Source organism: Phyllobates terribilis, unplaced genomic scaffold, assembly GCF_046119375.1.
Source record: "Phyllobates terribilis strain yellow unplaced genomic scaffold, ASM4611937v1 Scaffold_5__5_contigs__length_657084704, whole genome shotgun sequence".
NCBI lineage: Eukaryota > Metazoa > Chordata > Amphibia > Anura > Dendrobatidae > Phyllobates > Phyllobates terribilis.
This window is the reverse complement of record NW_027362765.1, coordinates 535,428,256-535,450,631: the sequence shown is the minus strand read 5'-3', so window position 1 is coordinate 535,450,631 and position 22,376 is coordinate 535,428,256. Positions and strand designations below refer to the sequence as shown.

The 22,376-nt window shown below is 44.4% G+C and overlaps 1 protein-coding gene and 1 long non-coding RNA gene across 4 annotated transcripts in view; one reads left to right on the top strand and one right to left on the bottom strand.

Annotated features, from left to right (window-relative positions):
• Positions 1-21,663, bottom strand: part of LOC141273656 (neurotrypsin-like) — a 101,216-nt gene extending 79,553 nt beyond the window's left edge. The window contains exon 1 of one of the 2 annotated variants that reach the window (XM_073685795.1): positions 21,323-21,663. In XM_073685795.1, the coding sequence (XP_073541896.1) occupies positions 21,323-21,394 (72 nt within the window). In that variant the 5' untranslated portion in view covers positions 21,395-21,663. Of the gene's footprint in view, positions 1-6,682; positions 6,713-21,322 lie in introns of those variants that run through there. The other variant, XM_073685796.1, reaches the window with a different exon arrangement.
• LOC141273658 (uncharacterized) overlaps positions 20,458-22,376 on the top strand; it is a 56,217-nt gene continuing 54,298 nt past the window's right edge. For both annotated transcript variants that reach the window (XR_012322115.1, XR_012322114.1), the window contains exons 1-2: positions 20,458-21,375; positions 22,215-22,296. This is a non-coding gene — a long non-coding RNA (uncharacterized lncRNA). The remainder of the gene's footprint in view (positions 21,376-22,214; positions 22,297-22,376) is intronic.

The following is a 22,376-nucleotide window of genomic DNA, read 5'->3' as shown; positions in this document are numbered from 1 at the left end:
AATTTTTTTCATTTTCACAAGGGTAAGAGGAGAAAATGGATCCCCAATTATTGTGCAATTTCTCCTGAGTATGCTGATACCACATATGTGGGGAAAAAACACTGCTTGGGCACACGGTAGGGCTCGAACCGTGTGACTTTTTGAACTCAAAATTGGCTGAAATCGAGAGCGGATGCCATGTCGCATTTGGAGAGCTCCTGATGTACCTAAACAGTGGAAACCCCTCACATGTGACCCCATTTTGGAAACTAGACCCCTCAAGGATTTTATCAAGGGGTATAGTGAGAATTTTGAACCCAGAGGTACAACTTAGAATTTGATATCATTAGGTCATCATATTGCGATATTGCGGGTGCTCGAGTGACATGCTCGAGTCTCTGCCCCACATGTTTCACGTCTGTTAGACACTCAAAAAAAAAACATTTGGGGATTGTTCATGTATGGCAGGCAATCCCCACATTTTTTTTTGGCTATATAACAGCTGTGAAACATATGGGGTGAGGACTCGAACATGTCACTCGAGCACCCACGATACTCAGTGCATACCCGAGCACCTGATGCAAACTCAAATAGCGATCACATGTGCTCAACACTAGTCGCCATATTATCATCATTTTTTTTTTACTTTTGAAAAAATCCCAACCACAACACAATTCTGGCTCCAATCCTAACACCAATCCTAACACAACCCTAACCCCAACACAACCCTAACCTCAACCCCAACCCAGCCCTAATCCTAACCATAATCCTAACCCCAACATAAACCTAATCCTAACCCTAAACCCTAACCCTAATACCAACCCTAGCCCCAACCGCAAAGAATGGAAAATATATACTGTATATTTTTTATTTTATAGTTTTTATCTAACTAAGGGGGAGACAAAGAGGGATTTGATTTATTATTTTTTTCTTTTGATCACTGTGATAGGGTCTATCACAGTGATCAAAAGGAACCAATAGGGAAGATTCCCTATTGTTGCCAGGTACCAACCGGCAGATCTAGGCAGGCGCACTGGGCATGCGCCCGCCATAGTTTTGCATGAAGATGACGGAGGTCCGGGGAACGGATCAGGAGATCCAGGGGGCGGCGGAGGTACTGAGTGGGCTTGGGGGGCTTCATTTCTATCTCTTCTGACATGTGTATCATGTCAGAGGAGAGAGAAATCATTGTAACGGCGGGCATACTTTTTTTTTCGTGATCGCCATTATTCACTAAATAATGGCAATCACGTGATCCGTGACCGGAAAACCCGGCCCTGATCATGTTCTCCAGGGTCTCTGCTACCCCCGGTAGCTGAGACCCCGGAGAATTTCTGACTCTGGGGGGCGCTACAGCCTTTTTCCCGATTGCCGTTTTAAAAGAGCACTGAGGGAATAAGGCCCCTTAACGACCGCCGTTTTAATGCGTATCGGCGGTCGTTAAGGGGTTAAGGAAATCCGCATGTAAAAAACTCTGACCCAGTCTTTTGTACTGAAGCATCTAATGAGCCTGTGCAAAGATCATTGTGAAGGGAGGGGAGCAGGGGAGCTGTGACATCTATTATTGTGATTGGTGGATCCTGTGTTATCAGTGGTATAGAGAGGTGCTACCCGTCATTGTAACCCTGCCTCTGATGATAAGGAAGCTGCTGTAAACTCTCTCTGAAATGACAGTATTAGTCTAAAAAAGCCCCAGTTTTCACTGTGAAGACACAAGATATTTATTTGTATCTTTCAATAGAGATTGTGATAGGAAAAAAATAACATTGACAATAATAAAAAAATACATGCAACAGAAAAACCTGATTGAAACAATAGGTCATTTTCTGACTACACATTCCCTTTAAGATATGTTTAGCAACTATGTACAGTGCCTACAAGTAGTATTCAACCCCCTGCAGATTTAGCTGGTTTGATAAGATGCAAATAAGTTAGAGCCTTCAAACTGCAAACGAGAGTAGGTTTTATGAACAGAAGCATAAATCTTACAAACCAAAAAGTTATGTTGCTCAGTTGAATTTTATTAAATTTTAAACATAAAAGTGTGGGTCAATTATTATACAACCCCTATGTTTAATATTTTGTGGAATAACCCTTGTTTGCAATTACAGCTAATAATCGTCTTTTATAAGACCCGATCAGGCCGGCACAGGTCTGTGGAGTTATCTTGGCCCACTCCTCCATGCAGATCTTCTCCAAGTTATCTAGGTTGTTTGGGTGTCTCATGTGGACTTTATTCTTGTGCTCCTTCCACAAGTTTTCAATTGGGTTAAGGTCAGGAGACTGACTAGGCCACTCCAACACCTTGACTTTTTCCCTATTGAACCAGGCCTTGGTTTTCTTGGCTGTGTGCTTTGGGTCGTTGTCTTGTTGGAAGATGAAATTACGACCCATCTTAAGATCCTTGATGGAGGACCAGAGGTTCTTGGCCAAAATCTCCAGGTAGGCCGCGCTATCCATCTTCCCATGGATGCGGACCAGGTGGCCAGGCCCCTTGGCAGAGAAACAGCCCCACAGCATGATGCTGCCACCACCATGCTTGACTGTAGGGATGGTATTCTTGGGGTCGTATGCAGTGCCATCCAGTCTCCAAACGTCACGTGTGTGGTTGGCACCAAAGATCTCGATCTTGGTCTCATCAGACCATAGAACCTTGAACCAGTCTGTCTCAGAGTCCTCCAAGTGATCATGAGCAAACTGTAGACGAGCCTTGACATGACGCTTTGAAAGAAAAGGTACCTTACGGGCTCGTCTGGAACGGAGACCATTGCAGTGGAGTACGTTACTTATGGTATTGACTGATACCAATGTCCCCACTGCCATGAGATCTTCCCGGAGCTCCTTCCTTGTTGTCCTTGGGTTAGCCTTGACTCTTCGGACAAGCCTGGCCTCGGCACGGGAGGACACTTTCAAAGGCTGTCCTGGCCGTGGAAGGCTAACAGTAGTTCCATAAGCCATCCACTTACGGATGATGCTCCCAACAGTGGAGACAGGTAGGCCCAACTCCTTGGAAAGGGTTTTGTACCCCTTGCCAGCCTTGTGACCCTCCACGATCTTGTCTCTGATGGCCTTGGAATGCTCCTTTGTCTTTCCCATGTTGACCATGTCTGAGTGCTGTTCACAAGTTTGGGGAGGGTCTTAAATAGTCAGAAAAGGCTGGCAAAAGAGATCTTTAATCCACACATGTGAAGCTCATTATTCTTGGTGCCTGAACTACTTCTTAATACTTTAGGGGGACCAAACAGAATTCTTGTGGTTTGAGGGGTTGAATAATAAATGACACTCTGAATTAACTTTTTACGTTTTAAAAAAAACAAAAAAAAAAAACAAAAACAAAATTAGCTGCAGTGCATTTCCCACTTCCAGGCTGATCTACAGTACAAATGTCACAATGCCAAGTTAATTCCGCATGTGTCAATCAGCTAAATCTGCAGGGGGTTGAATACTACTTGTAGGCACTGTATATTTACTGGCATTTTGTTACCAGATAGAAGAAAATGTACAATGTGATCCACAAAAACCACACAATAATTTTGGCAGGCAAAAGGTCGTACAAGTCAGATAGCTGTCAGCAGGAAACCTCTCCGGTCAGCAGCTATCGCTACTTACTCCCCCTTTCATATAAACACTGAGCTCAGCAGATCCTTAATATGTCCTGAATGGGGAGAGAAGACAAAGCTGCTGCCAGACATATCTGGCAGCATCTTATCTCCCCTAAAAGCTACAGTATCAGTAATTTACATTTCAGCTACATGACCCTTCTCTCCCCCAAAGTCATCAGTCGGGGAAGAGTCAGGACACCCCTTACACATCAGATAGTTGGCTAACACACTTAAATTGTGTTTTGGATTACTTTTAAGTAATGTGTATGGGACCTTACAGGGAACTTGTCACCAGCTTTTTGCCTTATAAAGTCATGCCCACACTTTGAGCACTGCGTGGATGACAAACAAACGTCATCCACTTCCATCCGGATAGTAGAAGCGGCATTTCAAAGGAAGGGGACGTGATCTGGATTCGCCCATCAGACTGACCGGACCACACGATTTGCGTGTAGCATGAGACATAAGTAAAGCACTTTTTCGGCGGTATGCAGGGGCACCTCTCAGGCTATAAAGGGGTGGTAGGAATCCCATTTACATGGCAAAAAACTGGTGACAGGTTCCTTTCAAAGAGATTGCCTATATTTCATATTTTTTTTTAATCCATAGTCATCCTGTATGTAAAAGTAATAAAGTCACCTAATCTTAGCCGCTGCTACTCCATCACTGATTCTCTGTTGCTGCCCCGGTCTTTGTTGATAAGGCGGTAGCAGTGTCGTCTTGTTGACATCACATGATTGCTGCAGCCAATCAATGGTCTCTGTGGTGTAACGCCATCTACATCAGCATCACTGGAGAGTCTGCTGATTGGCTGCTGCGGTCATATGATGCTGACGTGATGTCATCGCTGCAGCGATATCAACAAAGACTGGGGAAAGAGCAGAGTGCTGGCACTACAGTAGTAGGGGTTAATTATATTTATTTCCAGACAGAAACTATATGCATATATAAAAAAGAATAAAGACAGACAACCCCTTTAAGATTATGAATATTACATGAAGGTTCTTTTCGTCATTAAATAAAACTGTGTAAGGCTATGTGCCCACGTAGCATTTATGAAGCAGAAAATTTCTGCTGCATAAATGCAAGTCCTCTCCCGGAAAAACGCATGCGGAATTCCGCACGCGTTTATCGCGCGTTTTTCGCGCGTTTATCACGCGTTTTCCACATGCGGAATTGCCTTGCGTTTTTTATGCATTGGACAAAGGCAATTCTGCTTGCGGAAACGCAAAATTAATTGACATGCTGCGGATTTTTGAACGCAGCATAAACGCTGCGGAAAAATCCGCAGCATGTGCATAGAACTTGCGGAATCCCATTGGGGACCATGGGGTGCGGGTTACCAAGCGTTTTACAAGCGTTTCCGCTGCGGAAATTCCGCATCAAAAACGCTTGAAAAACGCTACGTGGGCACACAGCCTTAGGGTATGTGCACACGATGCAGAAATGAAGCAGAAAATTTCTGCATCATTTCTGCATCTCCCTGGCAGAAAAAACGCAAGCAGATTGTGCATGCGTTTTTCCTGCAGAATACATGCGGATCCACATGCAGATTCACATGCGTTTCCGCATGCAGATTGACAAGCGCTTTCCAGGCGATTTTAGCATCACCTGGAAAGTGCTTGATAACTAGGTCACACTATATAAATCCATGCAAACAGCATGGATTTATACAGTGTGAACCGAGAGAGTGTATATACTTACCTCCGATGGCCCGCGCTGTCCTGCTCACTCCGTTCTCCCGGCTGCCGGCAACTTTGAATTGAAAGACCTGCCGACGTCAGCGTCACGTGACCCGTCACATGACTCTGACGTCACCGCAGGTCCCACAACTCACTGCAAGTGCCGGGAACCAAGCGGGAGCGCTGCGCGGGCCGACAGAAGGTAAGAATACATTTATTTTTTATTTTATTCTTGCTTTTACAGCTTTTTTAATGGTACCTGGGTGTGGATGAGACTCTCCTCTCCTCCACACCCGGGTACCATCCGCACATTAGAACGCACCAATTACGCAAGTACAAATGCTGTCTTGCGGAATTGGCGCGTTCTAATGCAAGTCAATGGCGGCGAAATCGCCGCGTTTCCGCAAAATTAATTGACATGCTGCGGATTTTTGACCGCAGCGTTAACGCTGCGGAAAAATCCGCATCATGGGCACAGCACATGCGGATTTCCATTGGGGAACATTGCTTCCCTTCTACCATGCGTTTTTCATGCGTTTCCGCGGCGTTTACGCAACTGCAAAAACGCCGCGGAAACGCATGAAATACGCATCGTGTGAACACAGCCTTAGAAGTTAACCGTTCAGGGTCTCCATAGTTCCTTCTTTCTATTGTGACTCAACATTTATCTGAAGAACAGGGTCATTTTAGTCCATAATCGCAATGTAAAGTCAACAAGCAGAATGTTCTCATCCGCTATCATGTAGTTTTGTCTTCTATGTGGAGTATGTAGAAATTGTGTCTATAAACACTGTGGATAGTAACCTTGAGCTGGAGACAGAGCAGAATAGAAGTTACGACAGGCAAGGTATGAACGTACATGATTTCATTGCAGTGGATGCTATAAATACAAAACTCCATAAAAACCCGAGCCCCATAGAGGACATCCTTTCTGAAACTGAACTGGGTGTATTTGCAGTCTGCTCTGTGCACCTAATCCCCAGGACAAATGCTAGTGATTATCCACCTGGAATGATGGAGGATTTTCTGTAAAAATAAAGATTTCTTCTTTCTTTATGTATGAAGCACAGTATATACTGGATGCATACCACACTACACTGTATCTATGGAAGTACGCAGATCATGAAAAGCTACAGTAATATGTTATTACTCCCATGACAAACCTCAAAAGTTGTTTATTTATTAGTTAGCGGTCCTTTTACATAAGATGACAGTCGGCCAAACGAATACAGGGACGTCCATTACCGATCATTGCTCCATGTAAACGAGGCCATCGATCAGCCATCACCGGAGCAAAAGCTCATGTCTCAACTGATCACATCTTTCATGCAGGCAAAAAATTATGGTGGGACGACAGCACATTCCCCATGTATATAAGAGAAGGAAACAATCCATCTTATGAACATTATTCATATGGACCAGTCTCCCGATCATTGCTAGGTCTGGGTCAGCATGGTCCTTACCAAGTGCTGATTGGTAGTGGATCGGCCTGTGTAAGTACAATGACACACTGTAACAAGACATACCTCTGTGTAAGAGCAATGACACACTGTAACAAGACATACCTCTGTGTAAGAGCAATGACACACTGTAACAAGACATACCTCTGTGTAAGAGCAATGACACACTGTAACAAGACATACCTCTGTGTAAGAGCAATGACACACTGTAACAAGACATACCTCTGTGTAAGAGCAATGACACACTGCAACAAGACATACCTCTGTGTAAGAGCAATGACACACTGTAACAAGACATACCTCTGTATAAGAGCAATGACACACTGTAACAAGACATACCTCTGTGTAAGAGCAATGACACACTGTAACAAGACATACCTCTGTGTAAGAGCAATGACACACTGTAACAAGACATACCTCTGTGTAAGAGCAATGACACACTGTAACAAGACATACCTCTGTGTAAGAGCAATGACACACTGTAACAAGACATACCTCTGTGTAAGAGCAATGACACACTGCAACAAGACATACCTCTGTGTAAGTGCAATGACACACTGTAACAAGACATACCTCTGTGTAAGAGCAATGACACACTGTAACAAGACATACCTCTGTGTAAGAGCAATGACACACTGTAACAAGACATACCTCTGTATAAGAGCAATGACACACTGTAACAAGACATACCTCTGTGTAAGAGCAATGACACACTGTAACAAGACATACCTCTGTGTAAGAGCAATGACACACTGTAACAAGACATACCTCTGTGTAAGAGCAATGACACACTGTAACAAGACATACCTCTGTGTAAGTTCTCTGACTCTTTGTAACAAGACATATCTCTGTGGAAGTGCCCTGACACACTGTAACAAAACATACCTCTGACACACTGTAACAAAACATACTGCTGTGTAAGAGCAATGACACACTGTAACAAGACATACCTCTGTGTAAGTGCAATGACACACTGTAACAAGACATACCTCTGTGTAAGTGCAATGACACACTGTAACAAGACATACCTCTGTGTAAGAGCAATGACACACTGCAACAAGACATACCTCTGTGTAAGAGCAATGACACACTGTAACAAGACATACCTCTGTGTAAGAGCAATGACACACTGTAACAAAACATACCTCTGACACACTGTAACAAAACATACTGCTGTGTAAGAGCAATGACATACTGTTACAAGACACACATCTGTGTAAGTGCAATGACACACTGTAACAAGACATACCTCTGTGTAAGTGCAATGACACACTGTAACAAGACATACCTCTGTGTAAGAGCAATGACACACTGTAACAAGACATACCTCTGTGTAAGAGCAATGACACACTGCAACAAGACATACCTCTGTGTAAGAGCAATGACACACTGTAACAAGACATACCTCTGTGTAAGAGCAATGACACACTGCAACAAGACATACCTCTGTGTAAGTGCAATGACACACTGTAACAAGACATACCTCTGTGTAAGAGCAATGACACACTGTAACAAGACATACCTCTGTGTAAGAGCAATGACACACTGTAACAAGACATACCTCTGTGTAAGAGCAATGACACACTGTAACAAGACATACCTCTGTGTAAGTTCTCTGACTCTTTGTAACAAGACATATCTCTGTGGAAGTGCCCTGACACACTGTAACAAAACATACCTCTGACACACTGTAACAAAACATACTGCTGTGTAAGAGCAATGACACACTGTAACAAGACATACCTCTGTGTAAGTGCAATGACACACTGTAACAAGACATACCTCTGTGTAAGTGCAATGACACACTGTAACAAGACATACCTCTGTGTAAGAGCAATGACACACTGCAACAAGACATACCTCTGTGTAAGAGCAATGACACACTGTAACAAGACATACCTCTGTGTAAGAGCAATGACACACTGTAACAAAACATACCTCTGACACACTGTAACAAAACATACTGCTGTGTAAGAGCAATGACATACTGTTACAAGACACATATCTGTGTAAGTGCAATGACACACTGTAACAAGACATACCTCTGTGTAAGTGCAATGACACACTATAACAAGACATACCTCTGTGTAAGAGCAATGACACACTGTAACAAGACATACCTCTGTGTAAGAGCAATGACACACTGTAACAAGACATACCTCTGTGTAAGAGCAATTACACACTGTAACAAGACATACCTCTGTGTAAGTTCTCTGACTCTTTGTAACAAGACATATCTCTGTGGAAGTGCCCTGACACACTGTAACAAAACATACCTCTGACACACTGTAACAAAACATACTGCTGTGTAAGAGCAATGACACACTGTAACAAGACATACCTCTGTGTAAGTGCAATGACACACTGTAACAAGACATACCTCTGTGTAAGTGCAATGACACACTGTAACAAGACATACCTCTGTGTAAGAGCAATGACACACTGTAACAAGACATACCTCTGTGTAAGAGCAATTACACACTGTAACAAGACATACCTCTGTGTAAGTTCTCTGACTCTTTGTAACAAGACATATCTCTGTGGAAGTGCCCTGACACACTGTAACAAGACATACCTCTGACACACTGTAACAAAACATACTGCTGTGTAAGAGCAATGACACACTGTAACAAAACATACTGCTGTGTAAGAGCAATGACACACTGTAACAAGACATACCTCTGTGTAAGTGCAATGACACACTGTAACAAGACATACCTCTGTGTAAGAGCAATGACACACTTTAACAAGACATACCTCTGTGTAAGAGCAATGACACACTGTAACAAGACATACCTCTGTGTAAGAGCAATGACACACTGTAACAAGACATACCTCTGTGTAAGAGCAATGACACACTGCAACAAGACATACCTCTGTGTAAGAGCAATGACACACTGTAACAAGACATACCTCTGTGTAAGAGCAATGACACACTGTAACAAGACATACCTCTGTGTAAGAGCAATGATACACTGCAACAAGACATACCTCTGTGTAAGAGCAATGACACACTGTAACAAGACATACCTCTGTGTAAGAGCAATGACACACTGTAACAAGACATACCTCTGTGTAAGAGCAATGACACACTGTAACAAGACACACCTCTGTGTAAGAGCAATGACACACTGTAACAAGACATACCTCTGTGTAAGAGCAATGACACACTGTAACAAGACATACCTCTGTGTAAGAGCAATGACACACTGTAACAAGACATACCTCTGTGTAAGAGCAATGACACACTGTAACAAGACATACCTCTGTGTAAGAGCAATGACACACTGTAACAAGACATACCTCTGTGTAAGTGCAATGACACACTGTAACAAGACATACCTCTGTGTAAGTGCAATGACACACTGTAACAAGACATACCTCTGTGTAAGAGCAATGACACACTGTAACAAGACATACCTCTGTGTAAGAGCAATGACACACTGTAACAAGACATACCTCTGTGTAAGAGCAATGACACACTGTAACAAGACATACCTCTGTGTAAGTTCTCCGACTCTTTGTAACAAGACATATCTCTGTGGAAGTGCCCTGACACACTGTAACAAAACATACCTCTGACACACTGTAACAAAACATACTGCTGTGTAAGAGCAATGACATACTGTTACAAGACACACATCTGTGTAAGTGCAATGACACACTGTAACAAGACATACCTCTGTGTAAGTGCAATGACACACTGTAACAAGACATACCTCTGTGTAAGAGCAATGACACACTGTAACAAGACATACCTCTGTGTAAGAGCAATGACACACTGTAACAAGACATACCTCTGTGTAAGAGCAATGACACACTGTAACAAAACATACCTCTGACACACTGTAACAAAACATACTGCTGTGTAAGAGCAATGACATACTGTTACAAGACACACATCTGTGTAAGTGCAATGACACACTGTAACAAGACATACCTCTGTGTAAGTGCAATGACACACTGTAACAAGACATACCTCTGTGTAAGAGCAATGACACACTGTAACAAGACATACCTCTGTGTAAGAGCAATTACACACTGTAACAAGACATACCTCTGTGTAAGTTCTCTGACTCTTTGTAACAAGACATATCTCTGTGGAAGTGCCCTGACACACTGTAACAAGACATACCTCTGACACACTGTAACAAAACATACTGCTGTGTAAGAGCAATGACATACTGTTACAAGACACACATCTGTGTAAGTGCAATGACACACTGTAACAAGACATACCTCTGTGTAAGTGCAATGACACACTGTAACAAGACATACCTCTGTGTAAGTGCAATGACACACTGTAACAAGACATACCTCTGTGTAAGAGCAATGACACACTGTAACAAGACATACCTCTGTGTAAGTTCTCTGACTCTTTGTAACAAGACATATCTCTGTGGAAGTGCCCTGACACACTGTAACAAAACATACCTCTGACACACTGTAACAAAACATACTGCTGTGTAAGAGCAATGACACACTGTAACAAGACATACCTCTGTGTAAGTGCAATGACACACTGTAACAAGACATACCTCTGTGTAAGTGCAATGACACACTGTAACAAGACATACCTCTGTGTAAGAGCAATGACACACTGTAACAAGACATACATCTGTGTAAGTGCCCTGACACACTGTAATAAAGCATACTGCTGTGTAAGAGCAATGGCATACTGTAACAAGACACACATCTGTGTAAGTTCTCTGACACATTGTAACAAGACATACATCTGTGGAAGTGCAATGACACACTGTAACAAGACATACATTTGTCTAAGTGTTCTGACACACTGTAACAAGACATACATATGTGTAAGTGCCCTGACACAGTGTAACAAAAAATACCTCTGTGTAATTGTTCTGACACACTGTAACAAGACATAAATCTGTGGAAGTGCCCTGGCACACCTTAACAAAACATATCTCTGTGTAAGTGCTCTGACACACTGTAACAAAACATACTGCAGTGTAAGCGCTCTGACACACTGTAACAAAACATACTGCAGTGTAAGCGCTCTGACACCCTGTAACAAGACATACCTCTGTGAGGCAGTGACCGGGATCGTATACGAGGGATGTCATATATCCCCTGAATGTGTACAGAGACCTATTAAATCCATTGAAGGGCATTGCAGTCACAAACTCACCTGCGGCTGCAATGCAGGAATGAAGGTGAGCATTGACCTGGTCAGACTACCTGGCTAAGGCAGATTAGTAAAACCCGGCAGGGCCTTCATTTCTTGGAGGAGGTCACAGGAGGCAGTGGGGCGGCCTCCTCCCTCCAACCCGGGTTTTCCAGTGGCTCTTGCCACAGGTCCTTTAAAAACCCTGCACTAAGGATTAGGGTTGGTCTATGTTGGAACCTGCTAGGAGCACAGCAGGAAAGCTCAGCGGGACTGTGTATAGCTGAACCCACACCTGAGAAGGCTCTGCACCGGTCAGGCGCTGAGCGGCCCGGCGTGGCCATTGCCCCCCGGCAACCGTTGTTTAAGGACTCATGTTAACCCAGCTGCGAACCGGAGGACTTTTCTGTTTACCCGTGAGTTGCTGAATAAAAGCTGTTTATGTTGAAGTTGCTTGCTCAGTTACTGCACGGTGTGAACACCGCCGCCTTACAGCTTGGTGGAGAATGTGGGCATAGTGACTGAGGGATACCCCACCGGCAGCTGCATGACCACAATCCGGCCTGCCACCTTTCAGCCCCACCCCGTGGACAAAATGGAGGAGCTGTTAAAGCAGCTGGTACTTACCCAGCAGCAGCAGCTGCAGTCTCAGCGGCAACAGCAGGAGCGGGAAAAGCAGCATAATCAGCAGCAGCAGCTACTGTAACAGCAGCAGCAAAAAACAAATGAACCTTTGCTGCAACAGATTGCTGCCCTGCGGGAGACGCCGACGGCACCATCCCCAGAATGTCGCGAGGCCCGGGACAAGGTTCGCTCAGCGTTGAGGAAGATGGGACCGCAGGATGTGGAAGCCTTCCTGACCATTTATGAGCGCACAGCAGAGCGGGAAAACCTACCAGCTGTCCAGTGCGCAGAATTGGTGGCTCTGTTTCTGGTCCCTCTGCTGAGGACAGTCAGCACCGTACCCGTGCTGAAGTGGTACCCCGGAGTGAGAGTGGCAGGAGACCGGTTCCCTCCCAAATGGTCATAAGACCTAACAGTACCTCCACCATTAGGTGCTAGCGGTGTCAGGGGCTGGGACATGTGGTTGCTAACTGCCTCCTGACTACGGAACCCATGGACTGCGGATATAACCGCCGGGTCTCAATGTACGCCCAGACCATCTGCACTCCGAGTGCCGACCCCTCGGACAGTGAGCCCCAACTGTGCCAGGTACTGGTTAATGGGTACCCCACAGAGGCCCTCCTAGATTCGGGGAGCCTAGTGACTTTGGTACATGGGTTGCTGGTGGCAGGAGACAACCCCAGTGGACGGACAGTTGGGGTTGTGTGTATCCATGGGGACCTCCGAGAGTACCCAACCGCGGAGGTAGTTTTGTCCACACCATGTGGAGACATAAAACATGTGGTGGGGGTGGTAAAAACTCTTCCCTATGGGACTGTGTTGTGAAGAGACTTGCCCCTGTTCTGGACTCTGTGGAAAAACAAAATCCACTCTCCCCCGGTAAAATGTGTTACAGGCAGTGTACCCGACGAACCCGAGTCAGGGGTACCTGCCATAGGGGTGTCCAACCTAGGGACAGAGTGTGACCCCGATAGGTTTCCCCTAGAGGTGCTGGCAGGAGAGGTCGAGGAGACCCCATCGATCCCCGAGCTGGAAGTGTCCCGGGGCATGTTTGGGACAGCTCAGCTACAGGATCCCACTCTGACTCGGGTGCAGGAAAGGGTGTTAGAGGTAAATGGCGTAGCTCAACAGCCCGGTGCAGATACTGTATTTCTACGCATGGTAGTCAACGGTGAGTTGCTCTATAGGATAGACAAAATCAGGGACGAGGTCGTAGAACAGTTAGTGGTACCTCAATTTTACCGTCGGGCAGTTCTGGAGTTGGCACACACACACCTGCTGGGTAGACACTTAGAGGTTAAATAGACGCAAGAGCGTATCTTGCAGCCGTTCTTTTGGTGGGGGATTTATGCGTAGCTCAAAAAGTACTACGAATCCTGCCCCGAATGTCAGTTGACAACACCCACTGCAAGTTTCCATAGCCCATTGGTACCCCCGCCAGTGATAGAGGTACCTTTTGAACAGATTGCAATGGACTGGGTGGGCCCATTGTAAAATCCGCTCGTGGCCACCAACACATACTGGTGATCGTCGACTATGCCACCCGGTACCCGGAGGCTATACCGCTACGCCACACCTCGGCAAAACTGATTGCACGGGAGCTGTTTGCCATGTTCTGTCACCTTGGACTACCTAAGGAGATTCTGACGGATCAGGGGACCCCTTTTATGTCCAAAGTGAAAAGGGAACTGTGCAAACTGCTTAAAATTAAACAATTGCGCACCTTGGTGTACCAGCCTCAAACCGACGGGCTAGTAGAACGGTTCAATAAAACCCTCAAGTCCATGTTAAAAAAGGTGGTTTCTAAGGACGGAAGGGATTGGGACCTGTTGCTACCCTATTTGATGTTCGCCGTCCGTGAGGTGCCCCAGGCTTCCACAGTGTTCTCTCCCTTTGAGTTATTGCATGGCAGACACCCTAGGGGTCTGTTGGATGTAGCCAAAGAGACGTGGGAACAAGAGCCGACTCCACATAGGAGTATAATTGAACACGTGGCTAGTATGCAGGACCGGTTTGCGGCGGTCATGCGCATCGTGAAAGAACATCTGCTAGATGCCCAGGCAGCCCAGAGGTGCACATATAATAAAAGAGCCACGGTCAGGTCTTTTAACAAGGGCGATCGGGTGTTAGTACTGGTACCCACAGCCGAGAGTAAGCTCATGGCCAAGTGGCAAGGGCCATATGAGGTTCGAGAAAAGGTGGGGGAGGTAAATTACCGGGTGTATCAGCCCGGAAGGAGGAAACCTGAGCAGCTTTATCATGTAAACCTGCTAAAACCTTGGAAAGATCGAGAGTGTTTAGTTACAGACGTCACTCCGGGCATATCACCAGAGAGGTCTCTACCTTCAGCCAGGGATGCGTCCGGGGGAGAGGTCAGGATAAGTGATGCTCTCACTAAACAGCAGCGACGGGAGGCTCGCTCACTGGTGCAGCAGAATACCGACGAGTTCTCAGAGCTTCTGGGTAGGACTACAGTTCTCCAACATGACATTGTCACCGAACTGAATGCTTGGGTCACTGCATCAGTTACTGCACTGTGTGAACACTGCCACCTTACAAAGTGCAATGACACACTGTAACAAGACATACTGCAGTGAAAGTTCTCTGACACACTGTAACAAAACATACTGCAGTGTAAGTGCTCTGACACTGTAACAAAACATACCTCTGTGTAAGAGCAATGACATTCTGTAACAAGACATACCTCTGTGTAAGTGCAATGAGACACTGTAACAAGACATACATCTGTGTAAGTGCCCTGACACACTGTAACAAAACATACTGCTGTGTAAGAGCAATGACATACTGTAACAAGACACACATCTGTGGAAGTGCCCTGGTACACCTTAACAAAACATACAGGTGCATCTCACTAAATTAGAATATCATCAAAAAGTTAATTTATTTCAGTTCTTCAATATAAAAAGTGAAACTCATATTATATAGAGTTATTACAAATAGAGTGATCTATTTCAAATGTTTATTTCTGTTAATGTTGATGATGATGGCTTACAGCCAATGAAAACACAAAAGTCATTATCTCAGTAAATTGGAATAATTAACAGAAAACACCTGCAAAGGCTTTCTACGAGTTTAAAAAAGTCCCTTAGTCTGTTTCAGTAGGCTCCACAATCATGGGGAAGACTGCTGACTTGACAGATGTCCAGAAGGCAGTCATTGACACTAAGTAAATTTTGCATTTCATTTGTAAATCAAGGTCCCAGAGTCTGGAGGAAGAGTGGTGAGACACACAATCCAACTGCTTGAGGTCTAGTGTGGAGTTTCCACAATCAGTGATGGTTTGGGGAGCCATGACATCTGCTGGTGCAGGTCCACTGTGTTTTATCAAGACCAAAGTCAGTGCAGCCATCTACCAGGAAATTTTAGAGCACTTCATGCTTCCCTCTGCCGACAAGCTTTTTGCAGATGGAAATTTCATTCTCCAGCAGGACTTGGCCCCTGTCCACATTGCCAAAAGTACCAATACCTGGTTTACACACAACAGTATCACTGTGCTTGATTGGCCAGCAAACTCGCCTGACCTTGACTCCATAGAGAATCTATGGGGTATTGTCAAGAGGAAGATGAGAGACACCAGACCCAACAATGGTGACGAGCTGAAGGCTGCTATCAAAGCAACCTGGGCTTCCATAACACCTCAGCAGTGCCACAGGCTGATCGCCTCCATGCCACGCCGCATTGATGCAGTAATTGATGCAGAAGGAGCCCCGACCAAGTATTGAGTGCATTTACTGAACATACATTTCAGTAGGCCAACATTTTGGATTTTAAAAACATTTTTCAAGCTGTTGTTATAAAGTATTCTAATTTACTGAGATAATGACTTTTGTGTTTTCATTGGCTGTAAACCATAATCATCAACATTAACAGAAATAAACACTTGAAATAGATCACTCTGTCTGTAATGATTCTATATAATATGAGTTTCACTTTTTATATTGAAGAACTGAAATAAATTAACTTTTTGATGATATTCTAATTTAGTGAGATGCACCTGTATCTCTGTGTAAGTGCTCTGACACACTGTAACAAAACACATATCTGTGTAAGTGCAATGATACACTGTAACAAAACATACTGCAGTGCAAGTGCTCTGACACACTGTAACAAGACATACCTCTGTGTACGTGCTCTGACACACTGTTACAAAACATACCTCTGTGTAAGTGCAACGACACACTGTAACAAAACATACTGCAGTATAAGTGCTCTGACACACTGTAACAAAACATACTGCTGTGTAAGTGCCCTGAAACACAGTAACAAAACATACCTCTGTGTGAGAGCAATGACACACTGTAACAAAACATACTACCATGTAAGTGCTCTGACACACTGTAACAAGACACACTGCTGTGTAAGTGCTTTGACACACTGTAACAAGACATGCTGCTGTGTAAATGTCCTGACACACTGTAACAAAATATACTGCCGTGTAAGTATCCTCACACACTGTAACAAAATATACTAATGTGTAAGTGCCCTGACACACTGTAACAAGACATACTGCTGTGTAAGTGCCCTCACACACTGTAACAAGACACATATCTTGGCTGCCATCTATGATGTTATTAGTGATGGACTGTAGAATGCTCTGCTGCGCTGAATGCACTTGGGAACACAAATTATCAAGATCCGCTGCTGGCAGCTCCCTTTGGAATTGCTGACAAATGACGTCCCAGATGTGGTCAATGGGAGACAAGTCCGGAGACAGTGCAGGCCATGGTAGCACATTTAGGCCACGCAGGCTGCTCACAGTAGCACAAGTAACATGCAGCCTGGCATTGTTGTGTTGAGATACAGCTTCTGGGACAATTTGGGACGTATGGCTCTTTCCATGAAGAAATCAATGTAATTCTGAGCTGTTATTGTACTTGGAATAAAGACTAGAAGGGTCCAGTCACCATACATTATACCATGGGTCCCCGATCTGTGGCTGGGGAGCCACATGTGGCTCGCTGGCCGATGACATGGCTCGCGGCTATCTAGTAAATTAGTGCATTAGCACCATGATTAGTAACAGCTATGAAGAGCAGATCTCCAGATAGTGACTTTTGTGAGTAGAACCGTACACAAGAGCAACTCTGGACATACATGTACTGGCCTTTTGGGGATTTAAGAATGAATTCAGTATAGTAATCTGCAGACAGGATGATACCGCCAGTCGGAGAAGATCCCTAAGGATGGATGTAGGAGTGCTTGATGCGAGGGTACCAAATCGGGCTAAGGTTTCTACTCCTGCATGTAAGTATACTGCCTCGGTGTGGTTTCTGTGGGAAAGTTTTTTAGGAACTTTGGGGGGGGGGCAGGAGCAGGTTGTTATATTCTGAGTGGAGGTCAGCATGTGACTTGTGACCCTCTCTCAGAGTTGAATGTGGCTCTCCGAGTAAGAAAGGTTGGGGACCACTGCATTATACCATCCCACAACATAATTTTAGGAATAGGACTGGTAGGACGTTCCCTCGTGAATACATCTTCACTGACCTCACGCCAATGGAGGCTGTAATGGAGGTTTATCCTCTTCAGTGATGCATCTCACTTTTGTCTTGGATGCAATGATAGCCAGAGATTTGTAAGGAGACGATGTAGATAACACCATGAAGAGGTCTTCACCAGGGAACATCATACTGGTCCTAGTCCCATGACTATGGTGGAGGAGGGGGGATGTACAGTAGCTGGACTCCTCTAGTCTTCATTTCAGGTACACTGACAGCTTGGAGTTACATTGATTTGGTTGTGGAACCAGTGTAACGTCAATTTCTCCAAAGTGTACCAGAATCGGTTTTTCATCACTCCATCGCCAGGCCACATGTGCCTTGTACTATTGTGAGCAGACTGCGTGGCCTAAACGTGCTCCTATGGCTGCAGCATCTTCAAACTCGTCTCCTATTGAGCATATTTTCATCATTTGCATATCATTAACATGTCTATCCATCCTATTATTTCCATAATTCCATGATTTTTCTTCTAGGTCTTGCAATTTTAATGTTGAAGAGTGTATATGGTCACAGACATGCCTGACAGTGTCTGGTGGATCACCAAATGTATTCTTCATGTAAAGGAGTGTGGGGTAGTGCTGTAGGGATGGGTACCTAGCAATGGTGCACTGTGTGGCCATGTCTGTGACCAAGTCATCATCTAGGTAAGGAGTAGATGAAGTTAAGAAGTGGTCATGCATCAGTGCTGCCATAACCATTGTCGTTTATGGAAGGAGGAAAACACCCGATTGTGTCAGCATCTCACATAAACTACAATGGAGAAAGCTGACTCCATGGTCTGCATTGTTAATGGGAAAGAAGTGGACCTCCATCCTCCTAATAGGTGGGAGTCCTAAAAATGCTATTATAAACTATTAGACACTTATGTTGTGATGTTTATGGTATTTTATTGAGGCCAATGGGGTTGTTTCAATCTAGCAATGTGGCCCCCGGACCAAAAAAGGGTGTGCACCCCTGCATTATAGGGAAAGAAATATGTAACTCCAGCAAAAAATGTATCTATTCTATGACGGATACAAACAGCGCCACACAAAGCCCATTCAATATAATGGAGCCTGATTGGTTTCCCAATATAATGGAGCCTGATTGGTTTCCATTTGGGAGGCTGTCATTTTAAATAATGTAACTTGGTAAGGAGCCTCCTACACAAGTGTGAACCTAGCCCCATGCTACATGAAAGTCATTACTGATAGCAACTTTTATACACATATATCTCTTCTTTATACATTGCCGTGAAGTAAAGATACCAAGAAGTGTTGAAAATGCTTTATACGGGTGACTTTCCTGAAATGTCGTCAGATGCTTCAATTCAGAAAAGATCTCAGGAATTCCTATCAGAACACAGAAGTCTACCAGATTACTCGGCTGTCATGGGGCCCGGGGGTTTGGGGGGGCCTGAAGCAGTCAGCTCCCTGCTCTCCCATTCAGTGTGTCGAAGTATCAGTGCATCAGGTGCAATTCCATCACTAGATCACACCTGCTGTACAGAGCCTCAGTCCGCACAGTGCACAGACTGGAGCAACAAATCAGGCAGGTTATTATACTGTGCAGGGGGAACTGTGGGGACCATCATACTGTGTGGGGAGGTTGTGGGGGCAGTCAGATCATGTGTTTGGGGGGGTCTCAGACTGTTATACTATGGGGGGCCTTCATACTGTGTGATACTCTGTGGGAGACAGTGGAGGCAGGAGCTGTGGTGGCCAACATACAGTGTAGTAGGGGCCATCATACTGTGTGAGAGATTGTGGAGGCATACTGTGGAGGGGGGGTGTCACTTTGGGTACCTCATAATGCATTTGGAAGAACTTTGAGGACTTCATACTGGTGGGGGGCACTGGAAGGGCATCAGACAGCTGTGGGCACTGTGAAGTCAGCATATATTACTGGTGACACTTTGAGGTCATCATACTATGTATGTGAGGGAAAATGTGGGGGCAAATTGGAGGAATTCATACTGTGTGGGGGGCATCATACTTTATGGGAACCATAAAAGGTGTATCTTGGTGGATGAGAACACTAAGGGGCTTCAACAGGGGCAAAATTATTGTGCAATACAAGTCGTTCTTCCTGTCTTTAAAAGTAGGGAGGTATGCTCTTCTGTGACTGCTCCTGTGTGCTGTGACCCCACCTATTCCACCAATTTATTTTGTAGGGGAGGAGAGCGGAGACATGGTCCAATTAGGATTTTTGCTATGGAGCCCAATGATTTCTATATTCACAGCTGGTTCTTTAAAATTGATGTGCTGTCTTCAGGATAGGCCGGTAATATTAGACAGATGGGGGTCCGACTCTCAGCGTCTGTGGCATTCGGGCTCTTTAAAGGGGGTGTGGTACTCTGTAAAGCACAGCTTCATACCTTTTTTGTATTACAGGCTAGTCCTATTCCCTTAAATAAGACAAATCTGTAATGCATTGTAATACTGCTCATAGCTGTTACTAAAAGTACAGTGCTACCCCTGGATCACTATACAGTGGACCACCGATACCCCTTTAAATAGCAGGGTGGCAAGACTCAGACCCCCCACTGATCAGATATTGCTTATCCCACTAAGCCTTCTGTTTCAAAGAACAGGAAAATCAGTGGAACAGTTAGTGCAGAGCATTTTGCTGGTGATATTGTTCATGGAAGGGGGGCATTGGGAATGGGATTATGATGGCACTGGTAATGGAGCCACCTTGGCTGTTATTTCAGGGGGTGTTTACTATACTTCCTCCCTGTACCTTCAGTCTGCCTGGCAATAATGGGGACATCTACTAGGCTTTGTATGGGAGTAAAGGTTGTGGCTGCTGGTACTGACACTATTAGATTTTATATGCTAAATGTTAAAACATGGCTATCTGTAGAAAATTCATACCGATACCCTTAAAATGGATCCAATAGTAATGGATGTGGTTGCTTTCCTAGATGCTTGCAGAGGGGTTTAATATGAGGCTGTCAGGACTGGGGAGTTACAGATGCAGATTCCATAAATAACTGATACCCATCCCTCATTATTCCAGTCACTGACAAATGTGGCAGAGGATTTTACTGTCTGATTACTGGGAATGCAGTTAGGTGGTCCTCATCAATTACTAATGGGGCTGACCATTCTACTTTTTGCTGTTACTGCAGTGCTGCTGCTTTGTCTGTAATCCAGTATAAAGCAACATAGTGCAGCAGAATCCTGATTTCCACCATACAGGGGGTGTCACACTCAGTATGGGCATCTAGATCTATTAATACAGAACAGCACAGATTGCATCATTACTAGGACAAAGTCTGACAAACTGATAATAATAAGAAACCTGTGACTTATTAAGTGGAGATAGGACTGTCATAAATTCCTACCTGGTGATCTCCAAATACAAGGCAGATGCACATGAGAATGACCAGCACTCCATGTAAGTCCACAGGTTTCATGGTGACTCAATGGTGGGATGCAGCTGCTCTTCTCTCTCTTCTCCCTGGCTGGGTCAGATCTCTGCTCTTCATTGAAGTACTGGAGGAAAGGCTGCAGCACTGATTTGCTGGGTACTGTGCTAGTGCTGCATTGTGCCACTGCTGGGAGTTGTAATCATCATCCAGATAGGTAACAGACAAGTGCAGGCTAGCATTCAGTGTGTGACTGTACCAGGATCTCATCTCCCTCCACCCACTCTCTTACTGTAGGTCTCAGTCAATCACCTCCTTTTTCTTTTGTCCCACCCTTATTCTGCACTCCAATCCTTCTACCCCACCCTCTTTTAACAAAATACATAGGTCTGTATTAATAAATAAACATTGTTATTGAATAAATATTGTATAAATATTGTATTACAGCTAGCAGTGTATTAATCAATAATACACAAACATATCCTGGTGATCCTATACAGGCTACAGACTTTACATTCTCATTTCCCACACAATTCCATCACCCCCACCCTGGCAGATGCACCCTGGGTGACTATTTTAATTATCTCTGGAGTGGCACAGTCTAAATTCCATTGTGATGGGTTATTTCAAGCCGATGATGTCACAGTAAATGTAACGATCTGTATTTACTGCACAATAACAATCAGAGCATGTAACCTTTAAAAGGGTGCAGCAATGTCACTGCAATGAAAATGAATATTTTTCAGATGAATAAAAAAAAAATTTCATCCAAACACGAAAATCATATATGCTCTGTGGTATCATATTCCAAACTTTCATGACTGTATCTGTGCAGATGATTGCGAGGTGTGAAGCATTGTTTTCTTAGTAGGTGGTGGAAAATTGTAAATGACTTCCGAGAGGGAGCAAAGGTCTCATCAGCACTCACAGGAGAATAAACACTCCGAATAGTAAGTATATACTTAAGGGCTTGTTCAAATGAGCGTTTTTTCGGTCTGTATGCTGTTTATATGTCAAACAGAGAGCACGT